Source organism: Andrographis paniculata, unplaced genomic scaffold (genome assembly GCF_009805555.1).
Source record: "Andrographis paniculata isolate CXL003 unplaced genomic scaffold, ASM980555v1 Contig32END, whole genome shotgun sequence".
Classification (NCBI taxonomy): Eukaryota; Viridiplantae; Streptophyta; class Magnoliopsida; order Lamiales; family Acanthaceae; genus Andrographis; species Andrographis paniculata.
Window position 1 is genome coordinate 6,988,729 of NW_026137565.1, and position 26,921 is coordinate 7,015,649.

At 34.7% G+C, this 26,921-nt stretch overlaps 3 protein-coding genes and 1 long non-coding RNA gene across 69 annotated transcripts in view; 2 read left to right on the forward strand and 2 right to left on the reverse strand.

Annotated features, from left to right (window-relative positions):
- The first annotated feature begins 390 nt into the window (after positions 1 to 390).
- LOC127248088 (putative E3 ubiquitin-protein ligase RING1a) lies at positions 391 to 4,914 on the forward strand. The gene is made up of 10 exons (XM_051270264.1): positions 391 to 663; positions 798 to 840; positions 2,367 to 2,425; positions 2,545 to 2,626; positions 2,699 to 2,819; positions 2,893 to 2,934; positions 3,133 to 3,654; positions 3,771 to 3,878; positions 3,962 to 4,144; positions 4,446 to 4,914. Exons 1-10 carry the CDS (start codon positions 528 to 530, stop codon positions 4,476 to 4,478), a joined length of 1,329 nt encoding a protein of 442 aa, XP_051126221.1. The 5' UTR covers positions 391 to 527; the 3' UTR covers positions 4,479 to 4,914.
- On the reverse strand, positions 882 to 23,877 carry LOC127248089 (uncharacterized). 50 transcript variants are annotated; one of them, XR_007838004.1, is made up of 19 exons: positions 22,369 to 23,877; positions 22,207 to 22,261; positions 21,873 to 22,052; positions 21,511 to 21,768; positions 21,327 to 21,401; positions 20,744 to 20,859; positions 19,919 to 20,176; positions 19,744 to 19,817; positions 19,223 to 19,328; positions 18,655 to 18,985; positions 18,489 to 18,543; positions 18,211 to 18,335; positions 17,939 to 18,118; positions 17,753 to 17,788; positions 17,375 to 17,428; positions 17,042 to 17,223; positions 16,792 to 16,948; positions 16,513 to 16,586; positions 14,641 to 15,001 (listed from the first exon to the last, which is right to left on the reverse strand). XR_007838004.1 is itself a non-coding variant. In XM_051270267.1 (11 exons), exons 1-8 carry the CDS (start codon positions 13,653 to 13,655, stop codon positions 10,145 to 10,147), a joined length of 1,044 nt encoding a protein of 347 aa, XP_051126224.1. In that variant the 5' UTR covers positions 13,656 to 13,707; the 3' UTR covers positions 882 to 1,267; positions 5,349 to 6,075; positions 6,153 to 6,506; positions 10,101 to 10,144. The 50 variants fall into 50 exon arrangements, 6 of the variants coding, with proteins under 6 accessions (XP_051126224.1, XP_051126225.1, XP_051126222.1 ...); XR_007837998.1 differs by having other exon boundaries at positions 17,042 to 18,118; positions 22,369 to 22,470; positions 22,577 to 22,592; positions 23,092 to 23,877; XR_007837987.1 differs by having other exon boundaries at positions 17,042 to 18,118; positions 22,369 to 22,470; positions 22,577 to 22,592; positions 22,839 to 23,877.
- On the forward strand, positions 13,460 to 15,379 carry LOC127248093 (uncharacterized). Its single transcript, XR_007838016.1, has 3 exons — positions 13,460 to 13,594; positions 13,679 to 14,874; positions 14,967 to 15,379. It is a non-coding gene; the product is annotated as an uncharacterized LOC127248093 (long non-coding RNA).
- A 264-nt stretch (positions 23,878 to 24,141) lies between the features above and the next one.
- Positions 24,142 to 26,921, reverse strand: part of LOC127248120 (uncharacterized) — a 29,928-nt gene continuing 27,148 nt past the window's right edge. For 9 of the 17 annotated variants that reach the window (XM_051270333.1, XM_051270330.1, XM_051270329.1 and 6 more), the window contains one exon: positions 24,142 to 25,260. Coding sequence is in view for 5 of the 17 variants with exons in the window: in XM_051270324.1 (XP_051126281.1) it covers positions 26,616 to 26,906 (291 nt within the window). In the remaining 12 variants the exon portion in view is untranslated. Of the gene's footprint in view, positions 25,261 to 26,440; positions 26,515 to 26,610; positions 26,907 to 26,921 lie in introns of all 17 variants that reach the window. The other 8 variants (XM_051270323.1, XM_051270325.1, XM_051270326.1 and 5 more) reach the window with 5 other exon arrangements.

The following is a 26,921-nucleotide window of genomic DNA, read 5'->3' on the forward strand; positions in this document are numbered from 1 at the left end:
AAATTAATTAATTATAAAGCCTTTCTTCCAAATAATTTCAGCACTAAGAAACAATCACTCAACCAATTCCAAACCAGAGAACAAACATATACATAAAAATACAATAATGTGGATCTATGTTACATTTTTTTTTTTTTTTTTTGTGTAATACATGTTAAAGTATAATATTTATAATAATGAATTACGTCTATTGGGTTGTGAAATAATTGCGTAACAAGCCCAACGCAATGTCTATTTTTTTCCTCTTCCAAATTTCAAGAGCCGAAAGTGCAATTCAAGTTGACGAAATCGCGCTTTATCAATACAGTATCGGGCAAGCTGAAACTGTATGAAACTGGACACACAGCACCGGAGAGGATCAAGCCCAGATCACATACAGCGAATAAATAAAAAACAACTATCAACAATTCCCAGACGAAGCTACACTCGATTGCCTCCCTTTCTAAGCTGACTCGTCTCTCCACCACTTCTGCCACCGCCACACCCACCGTCGTCTGCACCAAGCTCATCGCCGTCTAGGAAACTCAATGCCCGCCCAAAAACGCTCGCTTGAAACCACCACACCATCTCCCTCCCCACCGCCGTCGCTCGAGCCAGATAAACCTGATGATTCGCTTAAAGGCAGCGAGAATCAAGACACGAAGGAAAAGGAGGACGCCTGCGGTATGTGCTTGGATGTATATTCGTGTGTTCGTTCACGCGAACACGTTATTTTTGTGTCGCACTAAATTCGACTTTCGGTCCGCATTTTAATCGGGATTGTTGATTATTTGTAAATTTACGTGTTTTTAATCCAGATTCAGACGAGAGCCGTGAATCTAGCGACGGAGAGAAAGACGAGTAATGCTCTACTATTTATTCTCTTCTTTACCTTTACATATGCACATACATCCATTCGGCGACGAACGCACCTCGCGTACGCCACTCACATACGTAAATAAGTGTATCTATTTGTTAGTAATTCGAATCGGGTACCTAGTGTTAGGTTTCTCGAATCTTGATGTGTGAGCGATGAGCAGGTGTAGCTTGTGATTTGCATGCTTTATTGATCCATGCTATGGGTTATTTATAATTCGTTGGGGAGGGTATTTCGGATTATTGTGAAAATCCTAGACATTTAAACCTCTGATGGAATTATTTCTTAATTTTGTTTGATGGTAAAGGAGTTTGGAAGTTTAATCTGTACTCTTATCAGTGACTCTGGTTTCTCCCCTGTAAGTACTTGATCACCATGTTGAATGGGCTGCATGCCATCTCAGAAGTATACCTGCATCACATAATTGAATTTTTGAACGACATTAGATGTATTGCTGGTTTACTAGTAGTAATGGAGCATATTCAGGTCTGTTATCATCTTACCTTTACATTCAGAACATGCTTCGACAGTTAGGTTGTTTGTGTTTTCTTCATATATGGATTAAGGTAATATTATGATTGTGATGTAATTGTAATAGATCATTGAGGGTTGTCTTCCTTAGTGGTTATCATGATATTGTGATCCATAATGTCAAAATAAAATATTCTGTGCTCATATATTGTTAAGGAGTAAGAAGGAGCTTGATCAAAGTAGCGCTGTAGAGTTTTCAGTGGACATATACTATGGCAATTCGAGTTGTTGAATGACCAGGAGTCTTTGCTGGATTCCATCTTCAAAGTAACACGTAACTAATTATCCTCATAATAGTAACTTTAGATTTGCCCCATATGTTTGGCTGGTATAAGGTGGATATTTTGAACATGGCTGTTCCTACAAGGAGTGGTTCATCAAGGTGCATTTTGGCGAACTTTATTCAGGATGTTTTATTTTGGTTGCCAGAATACCTTGGGTCTTCTTTATAATCAATCGAAAGTGTAATTTTGGAAGTCTGAACTTCTTAATGGTATGAGGTATTTATGGTAGAGTAGTTTCCAAATTGTGGGCACCAACCAACTTGTCATGCTGTTCTTCTGTTAAATATTAGACACGTGCCAAATTTCATTCATCGATCCCCAGTTTAGTTTTCTGGAATGTTCCAACCTCATTTTATCTAAGGTAGAATGGGGAGAGTGTGTCTTGTGAATTGATGATGATTTTAATTGAAGAATATTCACTTCTAATTTACATGTACGAGTACTACAATGTGGAAAAAAAGTTATGTCTAATTGGATGTACTTAGTCACCTCCATCAAAGCAACTGCTTTATTTATTTCCACAGTGCGTAAAATGTCTGTTTTTACAAGCTCTGGTGTTTATTTTTGGGCTTATGATAGTTTTCGTCATTGACATGCTGAATTGTAGTCAGTCCCTGAGAGCTTTGTAAGGTTTAGCATCTTTTTGCTTGCAACTAGTATGAATTACTCTAACATGTGGATGCTGTTGATTTCAGATTTATTGCTGTGAAGTTAGGAGAAATACGGAAGGAAGTGCAGTGTCCAATATGTCTAGGTCTGATTCTCCAATATTACAAGCACAGGGATTTATGCAATCAAAATCTATTGTGGACATTAGTTCTCCCTTTTTGTTTAAAAAAGTGTAATGCATGCTTTTTGAAATTTTATGGACAGGTATCATTAGGAAGACAAGGACAGTTATGGAATGCTTGCATCGGTTCTGCAGAGAATGCATTGACAAATCTATGCGCCTAGGGTACTTGGAACTTATGTACTAACAAGAAATTGATTTATTCTGTCCTTTGATCTACTATTGACTTGCATGCAGAAATAATGAATGCCCTGCTTGCCGAACACATTGTGCTAGTCGCCGTTCTCTGAGAGATGATCCAAACTTTGATGCTTTGATTGCCGCTCTATATCCAGACATTGATAAATATGAGGAAGAGGTAGTAGTTATGGAATTTGTTTTCTTTTGTTTTATTGTATTTGTTCATTCAAAATGATCTATTGTGGTTATAGGAACTGGCCTTTCATGAAGAGGAGAAGGCTCGCTATAAGCAGGTAACATCTCCCAGTGTTAAATATTATTTCAATTGTCATGCCATTAACTCAACTTTTTCAGTAGTGTGAAATTACAAGAGTTTTGTCTTATTTTTTAAGGACAATAATTATCAGTTTTCCATAGCAAAAGTATCACTCATGAAATGATGCCTGTTTTTGGAGCTGCATCGTCTTAATAATATTTCATTTGTTTAACAGATTCAAGCTTCAATTGCCCAAACTTTTCGTCGACAAGCAGAAGCACTGGGAAAGAAAAGAACCTCGGCCAGGCTCACTGCAGCCTCGATTATAAGGAGGCAGAACAATTATAGAAACTTGAGGGGCCGCCGAAACCATCAAGTTGCTGAAAACCATGGATCTGAAGAAGAGGAAGGAGCTCATACAAATGATGGTGGCAAGGATTCATCGTCTGCTGATGAACGTTGTGCTGAAGTAAAATTTAAAAGATATAAAAGATCAAGGGGAGCTCGGGCTTCACAACAAGCATCCGGATCCCGTGCAGATGGAAACAATGCTGGTAATGGTAGAGAAGCCAACAAAGAACTACTTGGTGCTTCACCTGCGGTAATTAGCAGCGCTGAAAATCTTGCCTGGGGAAGAGGTGGTTTGCGCAGTAATAACCGCCATGGTGGGATTGGTTGGGCTGGTGGCAAACTTTCCAGGAATAACCGGATTGCAAAGCTAGTAAATCATCTCGAATCTTTAAATGAAAACAATGAGGTGAAAAATATTGATTATTTTCATTTCATTATGGAAATTTAGGGATGGTTTTTTTCTCTCAGTATTAATATCCTTGCTGAGCTATGAAACTGATAAGTTTTCATCTCATTGGACAGTTAAAAGTTAGTCTTAAACTTGTTTCGTTGCTCAAGGATAACATTCCCCACTTGAAAAGGCCATACCTCTGCTGCAGTACTAAAACATCGGTTGGGCACTTATGTCAGGTAATTTCCTGCACTCAAATATTTTCTTCTCCACACCAAAGCCGATACAAATTTGTGATGGTTTAAGTCTGCATCTCTTGCAGTATGTTGCCATGCAAACATCCACACAGGCTGATGAAATTGAAATGCTAATAGTAAAAGATTGTGATCTTATGAACAACCAGAACAATCTTACAGTCTTAAATTCAAGTGACAATCAGTTGCAGCAACTGAATGAGCATCTGTTGTTGGGGGAAATTCGTTCTAGTTTTAGTAAGCAAAATCTGGTAAGGTTTATTCTCTTGGGATATATGAATGGCTCAATTTTCTATCCTTTTTGTTTTTTTTTGTTTTTTTTTCTTTTAAATGATTTATTTATAAGAAAGCCAATAGACTACAATTGCTGAATTTGTACCCTGAAGTTTGCCTTTTTGTGTGCTAGCTATCTTTATTCTCATATTATCTCAGGCTCTTTGATTTGGTAGATGGCTGGTTCTTTAGCGCAATACTCACAAGCAGCAAATATTACCCTACTGTACTATGTAAATAATCTGTTAACATTTTTGGGGTCGTAATTCTTATATTCAGGTTTTCACATACCGGAAAAAGCCTCAAAGCTAAGAATGCTGATGAAGCCAAAAGTCTCCTACTCTCATGAAAGGAAACTGCAGAAATGTGATGAAGTAAGTTATCCCCGGTGTGTCTATATATATATATATATGTGTGTAAGATATGGGTACTTTCATATTTTGCTCGACTGTGCTAGCTTGACAAGCCAAATTTTCTTATATACAAAAGTATTTTTAGAAGCTATAGGTTTTTGGAAAAAAATTAAATGAATTGGTTATTTGCTGACAAGACAATGCCTCCATCAAAATGCCTATTATGACATGTGTGGATTTTTATCTCATATATATAGGTTAGTAGTCATATTGTATGCTTTACGTATATGGTGGTATTTCCTATTTTGGCTTTAATCTCAACCAAAGATTTGAATAAGTCGAGTGCACCGACGAATAATTATGAATAAATCTGGCACTTGTGATTTCCACATTCAGATACATTCTACTTATTTCTCTTCAATTAGTCCATGTTGGTCAATGTTTATTATTCTAGAATTTTCATCCAACTTTATCTTATATATTGATTGATTAACCTACACAAACTTTTTTTGAACACAGAGTATTAAATCGAAGTGGATAAATGTGAACAAAATAATTGGAAACAAAAGGTTTCCTACTCAAACAACGCACTATGGCAAGTTCCCATTAATAAAAATAAGTAAATGATTAATAATAAAAATTGTTGGGCATTCACAACAAATATACATTGAAATCTGGGCCTAATAACTGTACAGCTAAATCAGAAATCAGTTACAGCTGTATTCGGACGTTGCATCATATATATTTATTTATTTATTACTTCCACTGTCGCACCCATCATAAATTAAAATAAATAAATAAATAAAAATGAAAACTTTAAGATGGTCACCTGTGTTAGTGTGCAGCGGTGAGGTCCAAAGTTGTCCTTCCCTTGCCACCGTCGTCTCCAGGCACCGCCGGCGTCCAAACACAACCACACAACAACTCAGGTTGGTTTATTTCGGAGAATCCCACATCTTAATTACCTCGTACGCATCAATTCACGCAATTCATTTCTGCAAGTCATTTTCTCCCGATCCATCACAGGATCTTTCCAACACTGCAAAATTTATTTAATCCAAAACAGGCTGGGAACATTTAACACGAGCTCTATATTTAAATCCTGCAAACCAAAGTGTCAATTCCACATAATTTTTATAAGAATCAGAAGCTCTGTGTGCGACTGTAACAGCAGCAGATTTTAGCTCACCTGATGTCCCCACACGCTGGAGGAAAAATGTATGTATGGATGAACGAATGGGAACATATAATAAATGAAAGGAAAGCATTACCGAATTGTCCGAACATGCGCCTGATGGGAAAGCTACATACACAAAGCTACAAGATTGCAATAAGCCAAACTGGGATGTCCAAATAGCATCCACTCAGGATCCCAAACTGCATATATAATAAAAGTACGCATACCTGAGGTGAATGAGCCACTCCAATAGACGAAAATGCCTTAAGATGGGACCCCATATTTTTCATCAAGCAATTCACTTCCATTTTCCAGCTTTCTATTTATCCAGGAGCAACATCAGATGACTCATCTGAGTCGAACTTTAGAGAAAGATGATCTGAAAGTGAAGAAACAAGAGGATGAATTTAAACTCAGAAGTTCGTCCAGACAAAAAAAACAACAGTTAATACACACCATCAAATTCAAAAACAACATTGATATAGGCGACATATTATCTTCAAAATCATCCATTCGAGACCACACCAGAAGATCGATGTGAAGGAGTCAAATCTTTTTTAAGGTTCCAGAAGAAGCCAAAATTGCAGGTCTAGAAGGACACATGAAAAGAACAGAGCAGAGGATTAGAGTTTCGGCAAAATAATATTTTCATCATTTTCCAAACCTTCCAGAGATTGCCATGCTTCTACACCGGGATCAACCATGGAACCACATGCTGCAGTGAGGATAACTTACAGCACAACAAATCAACCTCTTTCATCACTTGCGCTCAGTAAAGTACTCTTAAAGTCCAGCCTTGGTAAATTCATCCTGGATGTTCAAAAAAAATATTAAAATGGCTTCATAAGTTTCTAATAGAAATTTTCAATTTGGAAAAAATTCCCAAATATTTATCAAAAGTTATTGAAAAAGAATTCCCTAGGTAGCAAGTTAGGTGTGACCCAAATTTGACACATAAACAAAAACTCGTTGATCTATTAACTGAGCCTTTTTTTTTTTTTTCCAGCTGATGAAAAATAATTTCATATTGCTTTATATATATTTCTTTAGTATTTATGTATGAACACAATTATTGATTTTATTCAAACATTGATATATATGCAAAAACTACTTATAATTAAAATTCCTGCATACTTATCACACATACCCAAATATAACTATGCATACACACTACACAAATGTCACAAGCAAGAAAAAAACAAATCACTACTGAAAGGGTTCAAATAAATGGTATATTACTACTCAAACTATTGGTTAAATAATTTAATAAATTGTATATCACTTTTAAGTTAAAGAAAAAAAAGATAGCACTGTTTGCTTCATAATCAGTTAGCCCAATAAAAAATGCATAATATGTATGTGTTTAAATTGTTTACTGCAGCTTATTTTTATAGTATATTACATATTTTAAAATTTGGATTATGTGAAATACATATAGAATTCTAAATCCTTAATACATTATTATATCAATCAAGCAATCAGAGTTTTAAAAATCTGTTCATGTGTGAATGTAGGACTCCACGCAACATATTTACTTTTATAAATAAGTGAACTATATTTTGCATGTGAAGCGAAAAATTCTAATATTTCGTACTTGTGTATGAATGCACAAAACTATCAAGCTCGGAATATCAATTAAATAAAGATTCCATTGTAACTTAACATAAATAAGATTCTAAATTTTAATACTTTGCACTTGTTTAATATTTAATACTTTGTAATTATTTATGCTTTATCTAAATATTTATTATAACTTACCAAATAAAAAATTCAGTAATAAATAAAGATTCAACTGTTTTTTATTACCAAATATAAGAATGTCTTTTCAAAAATGTTTTCCATCTTTGTTCTATCCCTCAATTTATTAAATTTCTAATTCAAGATGATTTGTTTCTACAAACCATACAATGACTGATTCCTCTTGATAAAAGATTGCCTTAAGAAACCATGTATGCAAAGCTAAGGTAAGTCCTATACGATTGTCGAATTTTGACATAAATCTACATCCATTATTATGTAGTGCTCAGGCAATAACTTTATTATATTGTTTAAGTGTTCATTGGAGTTTTATTTGATTTTTGCAATGTTCAAAGTTAACATTGAAGAATTAATATGGCGTCACATTTTTTTGAAGTATGATGTTGCATGCCTGACTAAAGATTTTTATTAGTGAATATGTTCAAATCTTTTGTACATTATGGGTGTTTTATTCTGGTGGATAATATCTATGTTTGATGTATTAGGATACCATGTAACTACAAACTCATACAATAATATGAATTTAGAGGATAATTAATTCAATCATTCCCCTAATATAATATAATCATACTTAATGAAATATCTAAATTATTCTTAATAGTGATAAAAATATAATATAATATAATGCTAATACTAATTTATAATTTTGAAGATAAAATTAAATATATTTAATAAATATTAAAAAAACAATATCAAATTATACATCCTGATAATATCATAATTAAATTATAGTGTATTATTATAAAGTAAAAAAGAATAATCATACGATATAATCAAGGAAAGTAAATACAAATTAAACTTTATCTAATATTTAATCAAACAAAACAAACATTATATTAATTAATCAATTAATTATATAATTTATTAAAATAACCTATGTACCATGGGTCTGCTAATGCAAGAATTATTTTAGAATAGCAATTCCCCAAAAATAATATTTTAAAATAATATATTTTATATTTTTAATATAATTTTCCATATCACATACAAAAAATCAATCAATTCAAAAAAACTGGGTGAACAGACCTATAATTCTATCTTTCGAAATAAACAAACCCTAGATGTATGGCTTTTATATATGTGTGTGTAATTAAAATCCTATAAATGTGCTAAATTTTCACTAGCTTGCACCATTCAGCATAAGTTAACAGCATCTTTGTTAAAAAAAAAATTAAAAAAAATGACAATCAGTTTGATGTAGTTCATTTGGACAGTTTTAACTTTCAAGGAGGTTGAAATTAGATGTTGATCCATGAAACATGAATTTTGTTTACTCAAAGTGCATTCTACATGTGTAAATATATAGATGAATGGATCACTATATAAACTATATTTTAAACTTAACAAAGAAACATTGTACTTTATGGTGCTCTCCATTAGTTAAGTTCGTAAGTTTTTAATTTAAATTGATATCTGATACTGAGTGTTACATTAAGTGATTTATGACTGTTACAACTTTAAACCTAGCGCATATATCAGCATGTTGCATGCAGCTAAGCACCTACAGATAGTTTGAAATCTTTTGAAATATTCATAAAACATTTTCAATGAGCTATCAAACTTTGTAAATATATTTGTTCAGCATTTTCGGTTGCTGTTTATTTAGGGCATGTTTACTATGCTTGATAGGATGAGATTATAAAATACTTGTGCATTAATTAAAACACAAAAACCCTCTTCCTATCCTCCATAGTATAATACTATAATTACATGAGTAAAACTGCATACAAGAATCATATTATTTCAACTCTAGAAAAAAATGAAAAAAAAAAAAAAATCTCTAGAAATACATATCATGTAAAATAGTAAAAGTAGAAAAATAAATTCATGGAACACATGAAATTAGGAGTGAGTATTCAGATTTCGGTTCCTATTTTGCCAAATCCGAACTGATCCAAAAATTCGAATTTTTTGAAAAAATCAATAAGATCCGAACTGAAAATTCGAAATCCGAAATCCAAACAAAAAAATCAGAACCAAAACGAAAAATCTGAACCAAACTGAAAAATACGAAATAATCCGAAATTCTATTTTTTTTTATTATTTTTTAAAAATTTATTTCAGATTTTTATAATTGTTTTGTAACATTAAATATATATATATAATAAATTAAAATAAGTATATTAAAATATAATTAATAATTTTGAGTTTTTATTTTTATTAGAACATTAAATATATAATAAAAAAACTATATGAAAATATTATATTTCTCGGATTGGTTCGAATTTTTAGTATACCAATTCGAACTGATCCAAAAATCTAAAATTTATAAAAATTTTAATCCAAACCAAATTGTAAATTTGGATCGAATTTACGGATTTCAAATATTTTGCACACCCTATATGAAATGCAAACAAGTATTCATCAACAGACAATTTCCAAGAAAATTTAACAAAAACTTTCTAGATGAAACATTGGTTCACTTGATTGCATAAACACAATTAGCAAAACACACTGCAGCGTAAAGTATGCACATTAATTCACTGAACAAGTACCATAAACCCACATTTTCTTTAGTCATCTTTAAATCCAAATTTGACCCAAAATTTAGGAGTTGTAGAACAGGGAAATTCAATTTTAACAAGCTATTCTATTCTAATCCCAATAACCTAAATCAATTCCCATAAAAAAGAGTTAGAGATTTACTTTGAGACAGGGTCAGTTACTGTACAAGCTTGTTGGCAGGAACCTCAACGCTTCCGGTATATTTTTATATAAGCCTGCAACGTCAATAACCAAACCTTCAATCGAAAGGATAATTACTAATAACAAAAAGTTAACATAACCCCCACAGCAAAGCAACTGACCTGAATTAGCTTTTCAAGTTTAGCCCGGAATGAGCAAATAAACTTCCTAATTTCCTCACTAGAGCTAGGAATAGGAACATTATATGGTTGGAACGAGGCGAGAACCTTTTCAACCGACTTCTGCACAATTAACTTGAAGTCGTCCTTTCTCAAATGGCCTCTAGACCAAGCAGGTTCCAGCAGCTCTTTAACATGCATAATAAGTGCAACCTCGAAGTTTTTCTGCGCTCTCCTTCCGTCAACCTTCGGATCCAATTCCTGTCCAAGCAGATCAAATATAAAATCAATGCGTTATCTTTCACAATAATCACAAGAAGAACAGAACTAAACTCTCCTCATCGCGAACAACACTAACCTTAATCTGTGAGCCACTCCTAATATCATGGGGTGGGATGGATCGGGCTGATGGCTTGTAATCACAAGAACCTAAAAGTTTCAAAGTCCCTGGGGGAGAAGATGATACCTCACTAGTTCTGCAAAAACATGAACTAATTTTTATGCTTTATCAGAATTCAAAACATCAATAATCTTACAATTATTAAATATTACGTCTCCTCTTGCTAAGCATTCCCTTTTTGCCACGTTTCCCAATAAAAAAAACATTTGCAAAGGAAGAAGAAATATACCTGAAATTAAATTTACCACAACTTTGTTGTGGTTGAATAGAGTCGCGGGAAGAAGCTGCCACAGAAAAACAATATATTATGATCTTCCCTTGAGAACTAAATAAGACTTACATATAGTACATAACATTTGAAGAAAATTAATATTACCTATCGCATTGATTGTATATTGTCGTTTATCCGAATGAAGGAACCTACAAGATTCTCCACGGATGCACCAGCCTTTTACGTGAAACTCGCAGGGAATTGGCAGCTTTTTTGCACTGCCAAAGTCAGACAAGTGCGATAAATATCAAATTTAAATAAATCTTAAGCTATATGATGAAATTAGCACAGAGATCGGACATCGGTGGTACTTACTTTGCACTGCCAAGCGCTTCCATGTGGTCCCGATAACTTTCTGCATTATCAGAAATAAGAGTGATTTAGAAATAATAAATATTATCACAAGTTTCAGACCTCATTAAACTAGTTTTGCAACTTTATCTAGAACTTCAGCCTATGAGAGCATAATGCACTTATTCATATTTATCAAAGTCTTCCAAAGTTCACTCTGCTTTCTTTAATCATTTTCTAGAAAGAGAAAGAAAACAATATATTGGGGGAAAAAAGTGCTAAAAAGGATACAAAATACAAATAATGGCAATTAGAAACTTACTTGAGTTGTAAGAATCCATTAATGATGCACCAATAGATCAATGTCTATATTAGATGCGTAAATGTGAAACCAAAATATTGAATAAGACATAATTGAAATGCGTGAAGGAGCTATATCGGGGTGTGGGACCACTACCAGCTTGATTTACTCCATAAAGTTAGGTAAATCTTTGGGATATTTATGTTAAACCAAAAAAGCCAAAGTTACAAGTTAGTCCATAGCCAACGACCATTGCCAATTGTCGATTTCCTAATACTTATGAGCAAAAACCAATGTTGTCTAACCACAATCTACTATACTTTATTAAATTTCCAGTTTTCCACCCTAAGATTGTGTCATGAAAACTTTAGAGCACCGACCAACTCTATTGGATTACGAGACTTCATTTATATTTATTTAATTTCCGAGCATACAATCACTTTTTCATATTCATTAAATTTTCCATAATTATCAACCCACCATTAATAACTTCCCCACAATTAATCAAATAGGTAATCACATCTAAGTAAGCATTATCCATTATTCTATTAAATGTCTCTGTCGTATCTAAAACGAATAGCTATAACACGACAGCTTCAAGATGTTGTCGTATCTATAACAAATAGCTATAACACGACAGCTTCAAGATGTCTCCAGCAGAGACAGGAGAGGTGGCAACCGATGTGTAGGACTAAAGGGCTAATTTTTGGTGGAAGGAAACAAATTAGAAGTTTTACCCACACAGTTTATCCCATGTATGAAATAAGATACACAGGTTACCCATTTAAATCCAAAAAACTAGATCCACCTACAATCCTTCCATTAATTCCCATTTCTGAAAGGCATCCGCAACCAACTTGTAGCATTATGTAAATAACGGCAAGTACATGTTTTTTTTCTTAAATGTAAGAAGTTATAAAACATTTTTCCATGCTCGTATTGTCCATTGTATGTCAAACGCTGGGGCCTTACAACTAAGATATCCAGATCAGTCACAGTACAAGAAATAGATCAAAGCAGCAGGCAAAACAAAAACAACATCAAAGGAACTCTTGAATCAGATTCAAATAAAAGGAAGAAAAACAAACGAGAGATTGCTCCAGACAAAACAAGATCAGGCAAGAAAGTGGAGGCAAAAAAACCAAATTACAACTAAGGGCACTGTATTGAGACAAAGCATCACGGATTAACTAAACATTTAGAGAAATAGAAATCCAGAGAACCAAAGATGAAGAAACTACCGCTTCCAATGCTTCTTTGGCTAATAGCAGCTCTTTCCTCTGTGATCTCGATCCCACTATGCCCGATCCTTGTCTCCCTGACACGTTTGCCGGAAGTGGTGGGTTGAGACGGTGGGTATGAGGCCATTGGGGTAGGAGGTAGGGTAGAGAGAAATGCAGCTAGCGGCGGCGGTGTCCTGTAAGAAAGCTAACGCAAATGTTTAGGCGTCTAGACAGTGTGAAATGTTTCGGTGTCAGTGTCAGCACCGCATTTATATACCCCGCACCTGACACTGACAGCCAAAGTCGTGAGTCAGTCATAGTCAGTCAAAATCATGGTCTCGTACAAACAATAGATTCGTATTGAAAATTATTTGACGACACCAAAAATCGTTGGAAGGGAGGCACGACTTTGCTAATTAATTGATTTATTCATGCAGCAATCATTAAGGTCTGCATTGAATATTCAAACCTGAATAATTAATTGTCCGTAGTAAACTATATCAGACAGTCACACAGAGCTACACGATGACGTGGCATCAGTATATTAATTAATTAATTAATTAATTTCTTTCCCCTCAAATCTTAACTGGCAAGTGCTTTCCGTCGCATACAAACACGGAATAAAATTCGTTCGAATTCATAATTTAAAGAAACGATAAAAATGAAAACTTTAACATGGTCACCTGTGTTAAGTGTGCATCGCTGAGGTCCAACGTTGTCCTTCCCTTGCCATGGTTGTCTCGAGGCCACGACGGCGGCCGCTTCTTCAGGGCAGCCGCCAAAATGAAGAACAAATGCCCAACAGGTCTTGCATCGGGAAATCCGCCGCGGTCCAGACACAGCAATTCAGGTAGGTTTTTTTGGGAGAATCCCACATCTTCAACCTTGTCCGCATCAATACATTCACTCATTTCCGCAACTCATATTCTTTCAGATTCTTGCTTACCTGATATCCTTACGCTGGACAAAATGTGTATATAATTAAAAAAGAAAGCAATAACAAATGTACAGAAGATGCAGCAGATGGGAAAGCTACGTCCACACAGCTACAAGATTGCCACAAGTTTCGAACTCGGATATTCATATATCATCCACAGGAACCACAGGCTGCAGATGTAAAAGCAGGCGTACCTGTCCGATCAAAAAAAAAAAGCAGGCGTACCTGTTCGATCAAAAAAAAAAAAGCAGGCGTACCTGGGATAAATGCTCCAGTTCAACGACAATGCTTTCAATGTGACAACAGACTTTTCGCCACCGGCTTCCTTATATCAGGAGCAGATTTCAATAACTCACGTTAGTTTGAAGAAAGATGATCCAAAAGTGTGCAGAAACAAGAGCCCTGGTTTAAATTCTAAAACAAATTGATATACGTAATATATTATTTCAAAATCACCCATGGGAGGCTGCAAAAGAAGATCAAAGTTGAGGCAGCTAAATTTCAGTAGAAGCCACAATTGTAGATCTAGAAGGACACATGAAAACGATAGAGTGAGCAGAGGAACCTACACAGCACCAGAAACAATCTTCCTCATTCCATTTGCTCTCAGTTAAGTTTTTATAGCATCCAGCCTTGTTGAATTCATCATGAATGTCCAGATATAATTACATTAGCATATTACCAAGGTTAGAATTTTCTAGCAGGGATTTAGAACTCGGATGAAAGATTCAGAATATTTATTAAAAGATCTTCAAAAAGAATTTCCTAGGTAGCAGGTTAGCCGTGCTCCAAAATTTAACATCGTAAAGAGCTCATTAGTAGTTAAGTATAAGCTATGCCTGCTGTCTTCAACAGCGGAAATTATTAAATTGTCTCACTGCTTTATATATAGTTCTCTCCTGCAATATAAGTGTCAATTCCATAGAATTTTTGTAAGAATCAGAAGCTCTGTGTGCAACTGTAACAGCAATAGATTTATGGTAGCCTGATGTCCCCCCATGCTGGAGGAAATATGTACGGATGAATGGCAACAAATATAAAGAAAAGGAAAGCATTACCGAATGGTCCGAATATGCACTGGACTGGAAAGCTACATACACACAGCTACAGGATTGCAATAAGCCAAACTAGAATGTCCAAATAGCATCCACTCATGATCCCAAATGGCATATATAAAAGCACGTGTACGTGAGGTAAATGAAATGCTCCAATTCGAAGATAATGGCTTCAGATGTGACCGCAGATTTTTCATCAAGCGATTCACTTTCATTTTCCATCCTTCTAGGTATCCAGGAGAGTCAGACTTTAGAGAAAGATGATCTGAAAGTGAAGAAACAATACGACGAATTTAGATTCGAAGTTCGTCCAGTCAACAAAAACAACAGTTAATACACACCATCAAATAACAAAACACATTGATATAGGCAACATATTATCTTCAAAGTCACCCATTTGAGGCCATACCAGAAGATCAAATGTGAAGCAGTCAAATCTTGAAAGTTCCAGAAGAAGCCAAGATTGTAGGTCTAGAAGGACACATGAAAAGATTCGGTAATAATTAAAGATTCAATTGTTTTTTGTTACCAAATATAAGAATATCTTTTCAAAAATGTTTTACTCCATGTCAAAATGAGATGTTGAATCCTTGAAACATGAATTTATTTTTTTACTCAAACGGCATTATATATATATATATATTAATCGATCACTATAATAGTTAAAACTTAAGATGCACTGTACTTTATTGTGGTTGCCATTAGTTAAGTTCATATGTTCTTGATTTAAGTTGATATTTGATACTTGGGCATCAGAGTAGGCAATTTATGACTATTACCAATTCACATCAAACCTACCGCATACATCAACATGTTGCATGCCGCTAAGCACCAAGAGGTAGTTCGGAGTAATTTGAAATGTTCAAGAGAGCATTTTTTCGCAAGCTGTCCAGCTTTGTAAATGTATTTTCTCAGCATGTTCATTTGCTGTTTATTGAAGGTGTGTTTACTATGCTTCATAGGATGGGATTGTATGATAATTGTGTATTGATTAACACACAAAAATTATATAATCCAATCCTTTCCTCCAAAGTATAGTACTATACTATCCTACATATCTCGGGAACAAAAAACAAGACATTAGTAAAACTCCATGGAGAATCCTATCATTTCAACTCTAGAAATCCATATCAAGTAAAAGTGTAAAAGTAGAGATAAAAATTCATACTCCCTCCGTCCATTAAAATTAGTCCATTTAGATCCGGTGTGAAGACTAAGAAAAATAAATATTTTATTGAAAAAGTGATAAAAGTATAGAGATTGGCGGGGGTATTTTTGGAAATTTCGTTAGAAACTAAAGTAAATGAAGAAAGAAAATGTAATAAAGGTAGTGATATTTGTTGTAGATAAGTGTTGAATGAAGGGTAATAATTAAATGTAGTTTGCTATTCCAAAATTAGTAATGAGATAAATTTATAGAATGAACTAAAAAAGAAAGTGGGAATAAATTTAAGAGGGAGTAGAACACATGAAGTACAGACAAGTATTCATCAAAAGGCAATTTTTCGAAAGAATTTAACAAAACCTTTATATACGAAAAAAGGTTATCACATGATTGCATCAACACAACTAGAAAAACATATTGCAGCACAAGTTATGCACATTAATTCACTGAACAAGTACCATAAACCCACATTTTCTTTAGTCATCTTAAAATCTAAAATTGACCCAAAATGTAGGAGTTATTGAAAAGGGAAATCCAATTTTAACAAGTTATATCCTATTCTGATCCCAAAAACATAAATCAATGCCCATAAAGAAGCATTAGAGATTTACTTTGGTACAGGGTCAGTTACTGTACAAGCTTGTTGCTAGCAACCTCAACGCTTCCGGTATATCTTAATATAAGCCTGCAACGTCAATAACCAAAACTTCAATCGAAAAGATAATTACATTGATAATCACTAATAACAAAAAGTTAACATAACCCCCACAGCAAAGCAACCGACCTGAATTAGCTTTTTCAAGCTTAGCCCGGAATGAGCAAATAAACTTACTAATTTCCTCAGTTGAGCTAGGAATAGGAATATTATGAGGTTGGAACGAGGCGATAACCTTTTCAACCAACTTCTGCACAATTAATTTGAAATCGTCCTTTCTCAAATGACCTTTAGACCAAGCAGGTTCCAGCAGTTCTTTCACATGCAAGATAAGTGCAGTCTCGAAGTCTTTCTGTGCTCTCATTCCGTCTGACTTCGGATCCAATCCCTGCCTAAGCAGATCAAATATAAAATCAATGCGTTATCTTTCATAATAATCACAAGAATAACAGAACTAAACTCTCCTCGTCGCGAACAACACTAACCTTAATTTGTGAGCCACTCCTAATAGATAAACCTTGTTCAGGAAAGCTTTTGGACCTATTATCCTTCAACAACATATATTGGGTAATATCAAGGGCTGGGATGAATCGGGCTGATGGCTCATAATCACAAGAACCTAAAAGTTTCAAAATCCCTGGGGGGAGAAAATGATACCTCACTAATTCTGCAAAAACATGAACCATTTTTTATGCTTGATCAGAATTCAAAATATCAACAATCCTACAATTAGTAAATATTACGTCCTCTTGCTAGGCATTCCCTTTGTGCCACATTTTCCAATTAAAGAAACATTTGCAAAGGAAGAAGAAACATACTTGAAATTAAATTTACCACAACTTGTTGTGGTTGAATAGAGTAGCTTGAAGAAGCTGCCACAGAAAAACAACATATGGTTTTCTTCCGTTGAGAATTGAATAAGCCGTACATATAGTACGTAACATTTGATTAGGTTGAATGCTTCAATAGAAAAATAATATTTATCTATCGCATTGATTGTATACTGCCGTTTATTAGAATGAAGGAACCTAAAAGATTCCCCACGGATACACCAGCCTTTTGCGTAAAACTCGCAGGGAATTGGTAGCTTTTTTGCACCACCAAAGTCAGACAAAGTGACATAAATATCAAATTTAACTTAAATCTTAAGCTATATGATGAAATTAGCACAGAGATCGGACATTGGTGGTACTTACTTTGCATTGCCAAGCGCTTCTATGTGGGCACGATAACTTTATGCATGATCAGAAATAAGAGTAATTTAGAAAGAATAAATAACCCCCACATTCAGCAAAGCAACTGACCAGAATTAGCTTTTCAAGTTTAGCCCGAAATGAGCAAATAAACTTCCTAATTTCCTCACTTGAGCTAGGAATACGAACATTATAAGGTTGGGACGAGGCGAGAACTGTTCCAACCGACTTCTGCACAATTAGTTTGAAGTCGTCCTTTCTCAAATGGCCTTTAGACTAAGCAGGTTCCAGCAGTTCTTTCACATGCATAATAAGTGCAATCTCGAAGTCTTTTTGTGCTCTCCTTCAATCTGACTTCGGATCCAATCCCTGTCCGAGCAGATCAAATATAAAATCAATGCATTATCTTAATTTGTGAGCCACTCCTAATAGATAAACCCTGTTCAGGAAAGTTTTTGGACCTATTATCCTTCAACAACATATATCGGGTAATATCATGGGCTGGGATGAATCGGGTTGATGGCTCATAATCACAAGAACCTAAAATTTCAAAATCCCTCGGGGAGAAGATGATACCTCACTAATGCTGCAAAAACATGAACCAATTTTTATGCTTGATCAGAATTCAAAACATCAACAATCCTACAATTATTAAATATTACGTCCCATCTTGCTAGGCATTCCCTTTGTACCACGTTTTCTAATTAAAGAAACATTTGCAAAGGAAGAAGAAACATACCTGAAATTAAATTTACCACAACTTTGTTGTGGTTGAATAGAGTCGCTTGAAGAAACTGCCACAGAAAAAAACATATTATGATCTTCCGTTGAGAATTGAATAAGGCCTATATATAGTACCTAACATTTGATTAGGTTGAATGCTTTAATAGAACAATAATATTTACCTATCGCATTGATTGTATAATGCCGTTTATCCGAACGAAGGAACCTACAAGATCCCCCACAGATACACCAGCTTTTTGCGTGAAACTCGCAGGGAATTGGCAGTTTTTGCCAATGCACAAAAGACAAGTGCGATTAATATCACTTATAACTAAATCTTAAGCTACGTAGTGAAATTAGAAAAGATTGGCCGTTGGCACTTACATTGCACTGCCAAGTATTTCCATGTCCGCACGATAATTATGTACAATAAAGAAAAATTACCAGATTATGTACAAAGTTGTCCCCTAGAAATTTCAGGCTCCCGGCAGGCCAGCATATCTTAATATAATCCTGCAATGACAATAACCCAAACTTCAATGAAGAGGATAACTACGTTGATAATCACTATTAACTACTATTTCCATCTCACATAAAATGTCCATATTTTCTATTTCGGTTCGTCCCACATAATTTGTTTTTTTCTTTTTAGTTACTTATTAATTATACTTTACCTAAATTTTTGTATTTACAATAATGTGGACAAAAAAATTGGGATGAAGGGAGTAATAGATAACATAAGCGACAAACCTGAACTGGCATTTCAAGTTTCACCCAAAATGAGGAAATAAACTCCTCAATTTCCTCACTTTAGCTAGGAATGGGAACATTATAAGGTAACCTTCTCAAGAGACTTCTGCACAATTAGGGAAAAATAAAAGGAGAATCCTATCATTTCAACTCTAGAAAAAAAAAAAAAAAAAAAAAAAACTCTAAAAATACATATCATGTAAAATAGTAAAAGTAGAAAAATAAATTCATAGAACACATGAAATGCAAATAAGTATTCATCAACAAACAATTTCCAAGAAAATTTAACAAAACTTTCTAATGAAAAATTAGTTCACTTAATTGCATAAACACAACAAGCAAAACATGTTGCAGCATAAAGTATGCATATTAATTCATTGAACAAGTACCATAAATCCACATTTTCTTTAGTCATCTTTAAATCCAAATTTGACCCAAAATTTAGGAGTTGTTGAACAAGCTATCTTATTCTGATCCCAAAAACATAAATCAATTCCCATAAAGAAGAGTTAGAGATTTACTTTGGTACAGGGTCAGTTACTGTACAAGCTTGTTGCCAGTAACCTCAACGCTTCCGGTATATTTTAATATAAGCCTGCAACGTCAATAACCAAAACTTCAATCAAAAGGATAACTACATTGATAATCACTAATAACAAATAATTAACATAACCCCCATTCAGCAAAACATCTGACCTGAATTAGCTTTTCAAGTTTAGCCCGAAATGAGCAAATAAACTTCCTAATTTCCTCACTTGTGCTAGGAATAGGAACATTATAAGGTTGGATGGAGGCGAGAACCTTTTCAACCGACTTCTGCACAATTAGTTTGAAGTCGTCCTTTCTCAAATGCCCTTTAGACCAAGCTGATTCCAAAAGTTCTTTCACATGCACAATAAGTGCAGCCTCGAAGTCTTTCTGTGCTCTCCATCCATCAACCTTAGGATCCAATCCCTGTCCAAGCGGATCACAAGATGAACACAAATTAAACTCTCCTCATCACGAACAACACCAACCTTAATTTGTGAGCCATTCCTAATAGATAAACCTTGTTCAGGAAAGCTTTTGGACCTATTTTCCTTCGACAACATATTTCAGGTAATATCATAGGATGGGATGAATGGGGCTGATGCCTCATAATCATAACAACCAAAAACTTTTGAAATCTTTGCGGAGAAGATGATGCAGCACTAATTCAGCAAAACCATGAACCAACTTTTTATTTTTGAATCAGAATTCAAAACATCAACAATCCTACAATTATTAAGCATTATGTCTCCTCTTGCTAAGCATTCCCTTTGTGCCACATTTCCCAATTAAAGAAACATTTGCAAAGGAAGAGGAAACATATTTGAAATTAAATTTACCACAACTTTGTTATGGTTAAATAGTGTCACTTGAAGATGCTGCCACAGTAAAACAGGAAATTATGATTTTCCGTTTGAGAATTGAATAAAGGCTTACATATATTATGTAACATTTGATTAGGTTGAATGCTTCAATTAGAAAAATAATAAATACCTATCTTGTTGATTGTACCCTCCCTTTTATCCGAATGAAGGAACCTAAAGGATTCCCCACGGATACACCAGCCTTTTGCATGAAACTCGTAGGGAATTGGCAGCTTTTTGGCACTGCTAAAGTCAGACAAGTGTGATTAATATCACATTCAACTAATAAATCTGAAGCTTTAGGGTGAAATTAGCAGCGATTGGACATTGTTGGCACTTCTTTTGCACTGTCAAGCACTTACATATGCGCATGATAACTATAGACATTAAGGGTATGTTTCTTTTGATAAGTTTGGTAAAATTTTGGTTTGAGTTTGGTATTAAAATAATGTTTGATAAGATGTTTTGTGAGAAGAAAAAATGTATTTTTTTCGGGAAACGCAGAGTCCAAATAGTAAAATTTCCTCCAAAACATAACATTGTTAAACAGAAAAAAATACCATAAAGAAGGGTTATTATGTTCTGCCATGTTGAAATCCAAATTTCCTCCAAAACATAGCATTGTTGAACACGGCAGTCCCATTTTAACAAGCTGCCCTAGGTTTGATCCCCCAAAAATTAAGTAATGCCCATAAAGAAGGTTAAAAATTTACTTTAGGTCAGGTAAAGATTATGTACAAACTTGTCCCCCAGAAATCTCAAGGCTCCCGCTATATCTTACTATGATCCTGCAACGTCAATAACCCAAACTTCAATCAAAAGGATAATTACACTGATAATCACTAATAACAAATAGTTACTTAGTTAGCATAACCTCCATTCAGCAAAGCGACTGACCTCAACTAGCTTTTCAAGTTTCACCCAAAATGAGCCAATAAACTTTTTAATTTCCTCACTTGAGCTGGGAATAGGAACATTATAAGGTTGGAACAAGGCGAGAACCTTTTCAACCGACTTCTGCACAAGTAGTTTGAAGTTGTCCTTTCTCAAGTGGTCTTTAGACCAAGCAGGTTCCGGCAGTTCTTTCACATGCACAGCAGGTGCAGCCTCAAAGTCTTTCTGTGCGCTCCTTCCATCAACCTTCAGATCCAATCTCTGTCCAAGCATATCAAATATAAAATCAATGCGTTCAATGCATTATCTTTCATAATAATCACAAGAATAGGACATAAACTCTCCTCGTAGCGAGTAATACTAACCTTAATTTGTGAGCTACTTCAAATAGATAAACCCTGTTTAGGAAAGCTTTTGGAACTATTTTCCTTCAACAACATATTTCGTGTAGTATCATGGGATGGAATGAATGGGTTGATGGCTCATAATTATAAGAACCAAAAACCTTTGAAATCCCTTGCAAAGAAGATGATGCAGCACTAATTCTGCAAAAGCATGAACCAATTTTTATGCTTGAATGAGAATTCAAAACATCAACAATGCTACAATTATTAAGCATTATGTTTCCTCTTGCTAAGCATTCCCTTTGTGCCACGTTTCCCAAATAAAGGAACATTTGCAAAGGAAGAAGAAGCATACCTAAAATTAATGTTACCACAACTTTGTTGTGGTTGAATAAAGTCACGTGAAGAAGCTGCCACAGAAAAACAAGATATTATGATCTTCTGGTGAGACTTATAAAGTTTACATATATTAACGTTTGATTAGGTCAACTATATCAATTAGAACAATAATATTAACCTATCTCGTTAAGAGTACCCCGCCTTTTATCGGAATGAAGGACCTACAAGATTCCCCACGGATACACCAGCCTTTCACAGGAAACTCGCAGGGAACTGACAGCTTTTTGGCATTCAAAGTTCGACGAGTTAATTTCAATTCTAACTAAATATTAAGCTATATGGTGAAATTAGTAAAGATTCGACATTGTTGGCAACTAGGCACTTACTTTGCACCGCCAAGCACTTCCATGTGTGCATGATAATTATAGACATTAATAAACAAAAAAAATACCATTAATGAAGCATCCATACATCGATGCTATATTAGATGCACAAATGAGAAATCATTGGATTGAATAAATTAAAAAAGTAGGGAATCTAGTAGCAACCATTGCTAATTGTTGATTTGCTAATATTTATGAAAACTAGTGCAAGATCATCACAAGCACAATCTATTGTATCAAAGAATATACTTGATTACGTATCCACCTCAAGATTGTGGGCGAACAAAACTCTAGAGCACCAACCGACTCCAGTGGATTACATGGCTTCATTGAAACTTAACTGTCAGTGTGAGAGGATAGTACACTTTTTATATTTTCCGTAACTCTTCCATAATTATCGACTCACTCTTAATAACTTCCCAACAATTAAATCAGGTGACCATTATCATCTACATTACACGATCCATTAAATATGCGTGTCGTCTCTGCAATGAATAGCATGTAAACAATATGGATACCTCAGAACCCTTGACAGCAACAGGTGGCAACTGATACGTGTTAGCTAAAGGCTGAACTTTCGGCAATTGGCTTGAATTAGAAGTCGCATTTAAGGATTTTGACTATCCACGCACTTCACCCCTTATAATACAAAATACTAGATTCACCTAAAATCCATTCATTTAACACTTCGACCAATCAACAAGGTATCATAACCTAAATTCAAACCTAATTCAAAAAAAAAAATCAAGATTCACTAGCTGCCTTACAAAATTTTCTCCAATGAGTATCAAACGTTAGGGCCGTTCTGCTAAGGTATGGTACAAGAATGAAATCAAAGCACAAACAAACAAAACTAAAAAAACCGAGGAAGTACTCTAAAATCAGATTTTATAAAATGAATAAAAACAAAAGGCATCCATCCCAAACTCCCAAACTCGGAATCAGATTCCTTCAGACACAACCAGATCAGGCGAAAATAGTTGAAACTGGAAATCGCATCCATCCCACATCGGAAAGGCATGGTAACTCAAGCAAGTATCTCAGATAAACTAATCAAGTAGAGAAATCAAAGCCCAGAGAAACGAAGATGAGCAAACTACAGCTCTAATGGCGAACAGAAGTCCTTTTCTCTTCGATCTCGGCCTAGCAGTACACTGACAGTGACACCTACAGACGTCGAAGTCAAAATCAGTCAGCGTCTCGTACAAACAAACAATCATTCCGGATTAGGTTTGTCTGGCTTTTTACAATTTTGCTGAAGATAAAGATTATTCGTCAGCGTCGCCAAAAAGCGTTGAAATGGACCCGCGACTTTGACAACGGCCCCACGACTCAATTATTTCTATTCAATTTGCAGTCATTAAGACGGGCTAGGTCCACATTAAACAATTAATATATTTTAATTATAAATATAAAACATAAGCGATGAATTGCCAAACACACTGCTTTGGTGGGTTTGCTGATCAATTTCGTCTGTCAGTTAGGATTTGGTATTTAATCGATAAATTATCTTTTAGCCATTCCATAAATTATTTGTGAACTCTGGAGAGGCGAAGAAACTCAGTAGGTGCCAGGGGATACTCAATCTTGGATGTAAATTGTTCTTTTATTACATGACATAACACTGATTTAGGAATATTCAAATTAATAAGAAGTCTAGACCCAAATAAATGTCGAACAAAATAAACCTCCGTGGAATCAGCCTCGTACACATCAATACAGTCGCTCATTTCTGCAGCTCATTCTTCTCGCACTTTTTTCCTCACCTGTCACAGAATCTCAAATAAACTGCAAAGGTTATTTAATTCAATACAGGAAACAATATTCACAAGAGCTCTATACTTCAATCCTGCACACATGTGAAAATGTCAATTCTGTAGAATATTTGTAAGAACCAGAAGCTGCCCTGGCGACTGTAACAGTTAGAGATTTTTGCTTACCTGATGTTATCACGCTGGACGAAATTTCAATCGATATATGGGATGGGGTTAACTTATGTAAATGAAAGGATTACCGCATAGACTGAAGATGCACCAGCTGGGAAAGCTAAACATAGACAGCTACAGATTCCGATGAGCCAAACTAGGATGTCCAAATAGCATCCAGCCCGGAATCTCAAGCTGCAGATACAAAAGTAAAGAGTACCTGGGGGAAATGCTCTGTGGTAAGAGTAGATTTTTCATCAAGTGGGGCGATTTCATTTTCGGGCACTGTTTGGATCCAGGAGCACTCATTTGAGTACAGTTTTAGAGAAATAGGATCTGAAGTGAAGAAGTACAGCCCATGTCTGAATTCAGACGGTCCAGCCTAGGTTCCAGAAAAGGTTCCCAAGGTGGGGAGTTTTTAACTGATAAGCCAATGTTAAGAGGGCGCCCACAGGCAAAAGAAACAATAACAGTCAGTACCCAACATCGAATTCCCAAATATTGACATAGTTATTTATTTTCTTCAAAATCACCTATTTTGAGTTCATGCTGGAAGATCAAATGTGAAGCACTCAAACCTTCAAAGTTACAATAAAGGCAAAAACTGCATTCTAGGATGCAAGAAAAGAACATGGTACCAAAATAGCATTTAAGTCACCTTGTTGTGATTGCCGTGCCTTTTCACAATGAAAGAGACATTTCTGAAGGAAGAAAATACCTGATATTAATTGTGAATAAGATGAACTCCAGAGTCACTTGAAGCTGCCACAGAAACAAAAATAAAACAAAAAATATATATATGATCACCAATAAGATTCGAATAAGGCTACATATGACATCTAACATTTGATTAAGTTAAATGTTATCATACAAATATAAAATACTGTCCTGTAGAATGTACTTAATCAGAATGAAAAAATCTACATGATTCCCCACACTATAAATGTACCTAATCACTTATACTGTATTATGTAGTTAAATTGAACATTTGTTTTAATGATGTTAAATCATGCTAACCTAAAATCATGTGTCGAAGGCAAAGAAGTGATTCTTGTTTGTTTAAAGTGAACAAATTTATTACTGTATAAATTTTATTTTAAATGGTAGCTATTAGTTAAGTTCATAAGCTCTACCCATTATTTAAGCTGATGTCTGGCACAAAGTATAAAGTAGGTGATTTAAGACAATTGCCTATTCAGCTCATATCATGCACATATATCGTCATGTTGTACATGGTGCTAAGCACCAAATGGTAAATTATTATTTTTTAAAATGTTTGAGGAAGCATTTATCACATACTTTTCAGCTTTGTGCATGTAAATATATAAGCTTGACATGTTAAAGCTGTTGTTTATTTAGAATTTGTTCACTTGTGATTGTTATTTTTCTGTTTTTGAAGCCGATATTCAATATTTGTTTAGAAAGAGTAGTAGATTGAAAAGAAGAAAACTGAGAGAAAAAAAATGCAAGTGAACAAACCGTTTAGTATCATAATACTCCAGGCAAAAAGCAAGAAGAAACAAATGGAAGTGCATATGAACTTTTAAAATCCAGAACAAAGCAAAACTGTAAAATAAGAGAAATAAATTTAGAGAACAATTGAAGTGTATTAAAAAGCCTACAAATTCAACTCTAAAATTTCAGATCAAAGTAAACTGTAAAATAAGAGAAATAAATTTAGAACACTTACCAAGTGAATTAAAGAATTCATCATAAATTTTTTTATGAAAAATTTGGGGGTCGAAATTTGCATCAACACAGCACGACATTATGCACAATTCGTTAACATAACAAATATCATCAATGCACATTATGTTATGGCATCTTTAAATCCATATATCATCAAAACATAGGAACATAACAATCCAATTTTATCAAGCTGTCTTAAGCCTGAACCAAATAAGATTAAAGTAATGCCTGCGAAGAAGGGTTAGAGATTTACTTTGCAACAGGTACTAAAATTGACAAGCTTGTAGCCCAGCAATCTCATGAGTTCCGATAAATATCAATGTACCCCTGCAACGGAAATAAACCAGAATTCAATCAAAAGAAGAATCACATTGACAACTACTACTGACTATTAGTCGAACATAACCAGATTTACCGACTGACCTGCACTAGCTTGTTAGTTTGGCTTCAGATGAGGAAATAAATGCCTTAATTTCCTCACTTGTGCTGGGCATAGGGGCATTGAGAGGCTGGAAGGAGCGAAGCACCTTATCAACTGACTTCTTCACAATTGCTTTGAAGTCATCCTTCCTCAAATAGCCGTTCGCCCATGAAGGTTCCAGCAATTCCTTCACATGCACAATGAGTGCATTTTCAAAATCTTTCGGTGCTTTTATGCCTGCTGCATCAGCACCAGTCCCATCCTTCCCTCCAGAGTCATCGACCTTCAGATCCAACCTCTGTTTCAGAAGAAA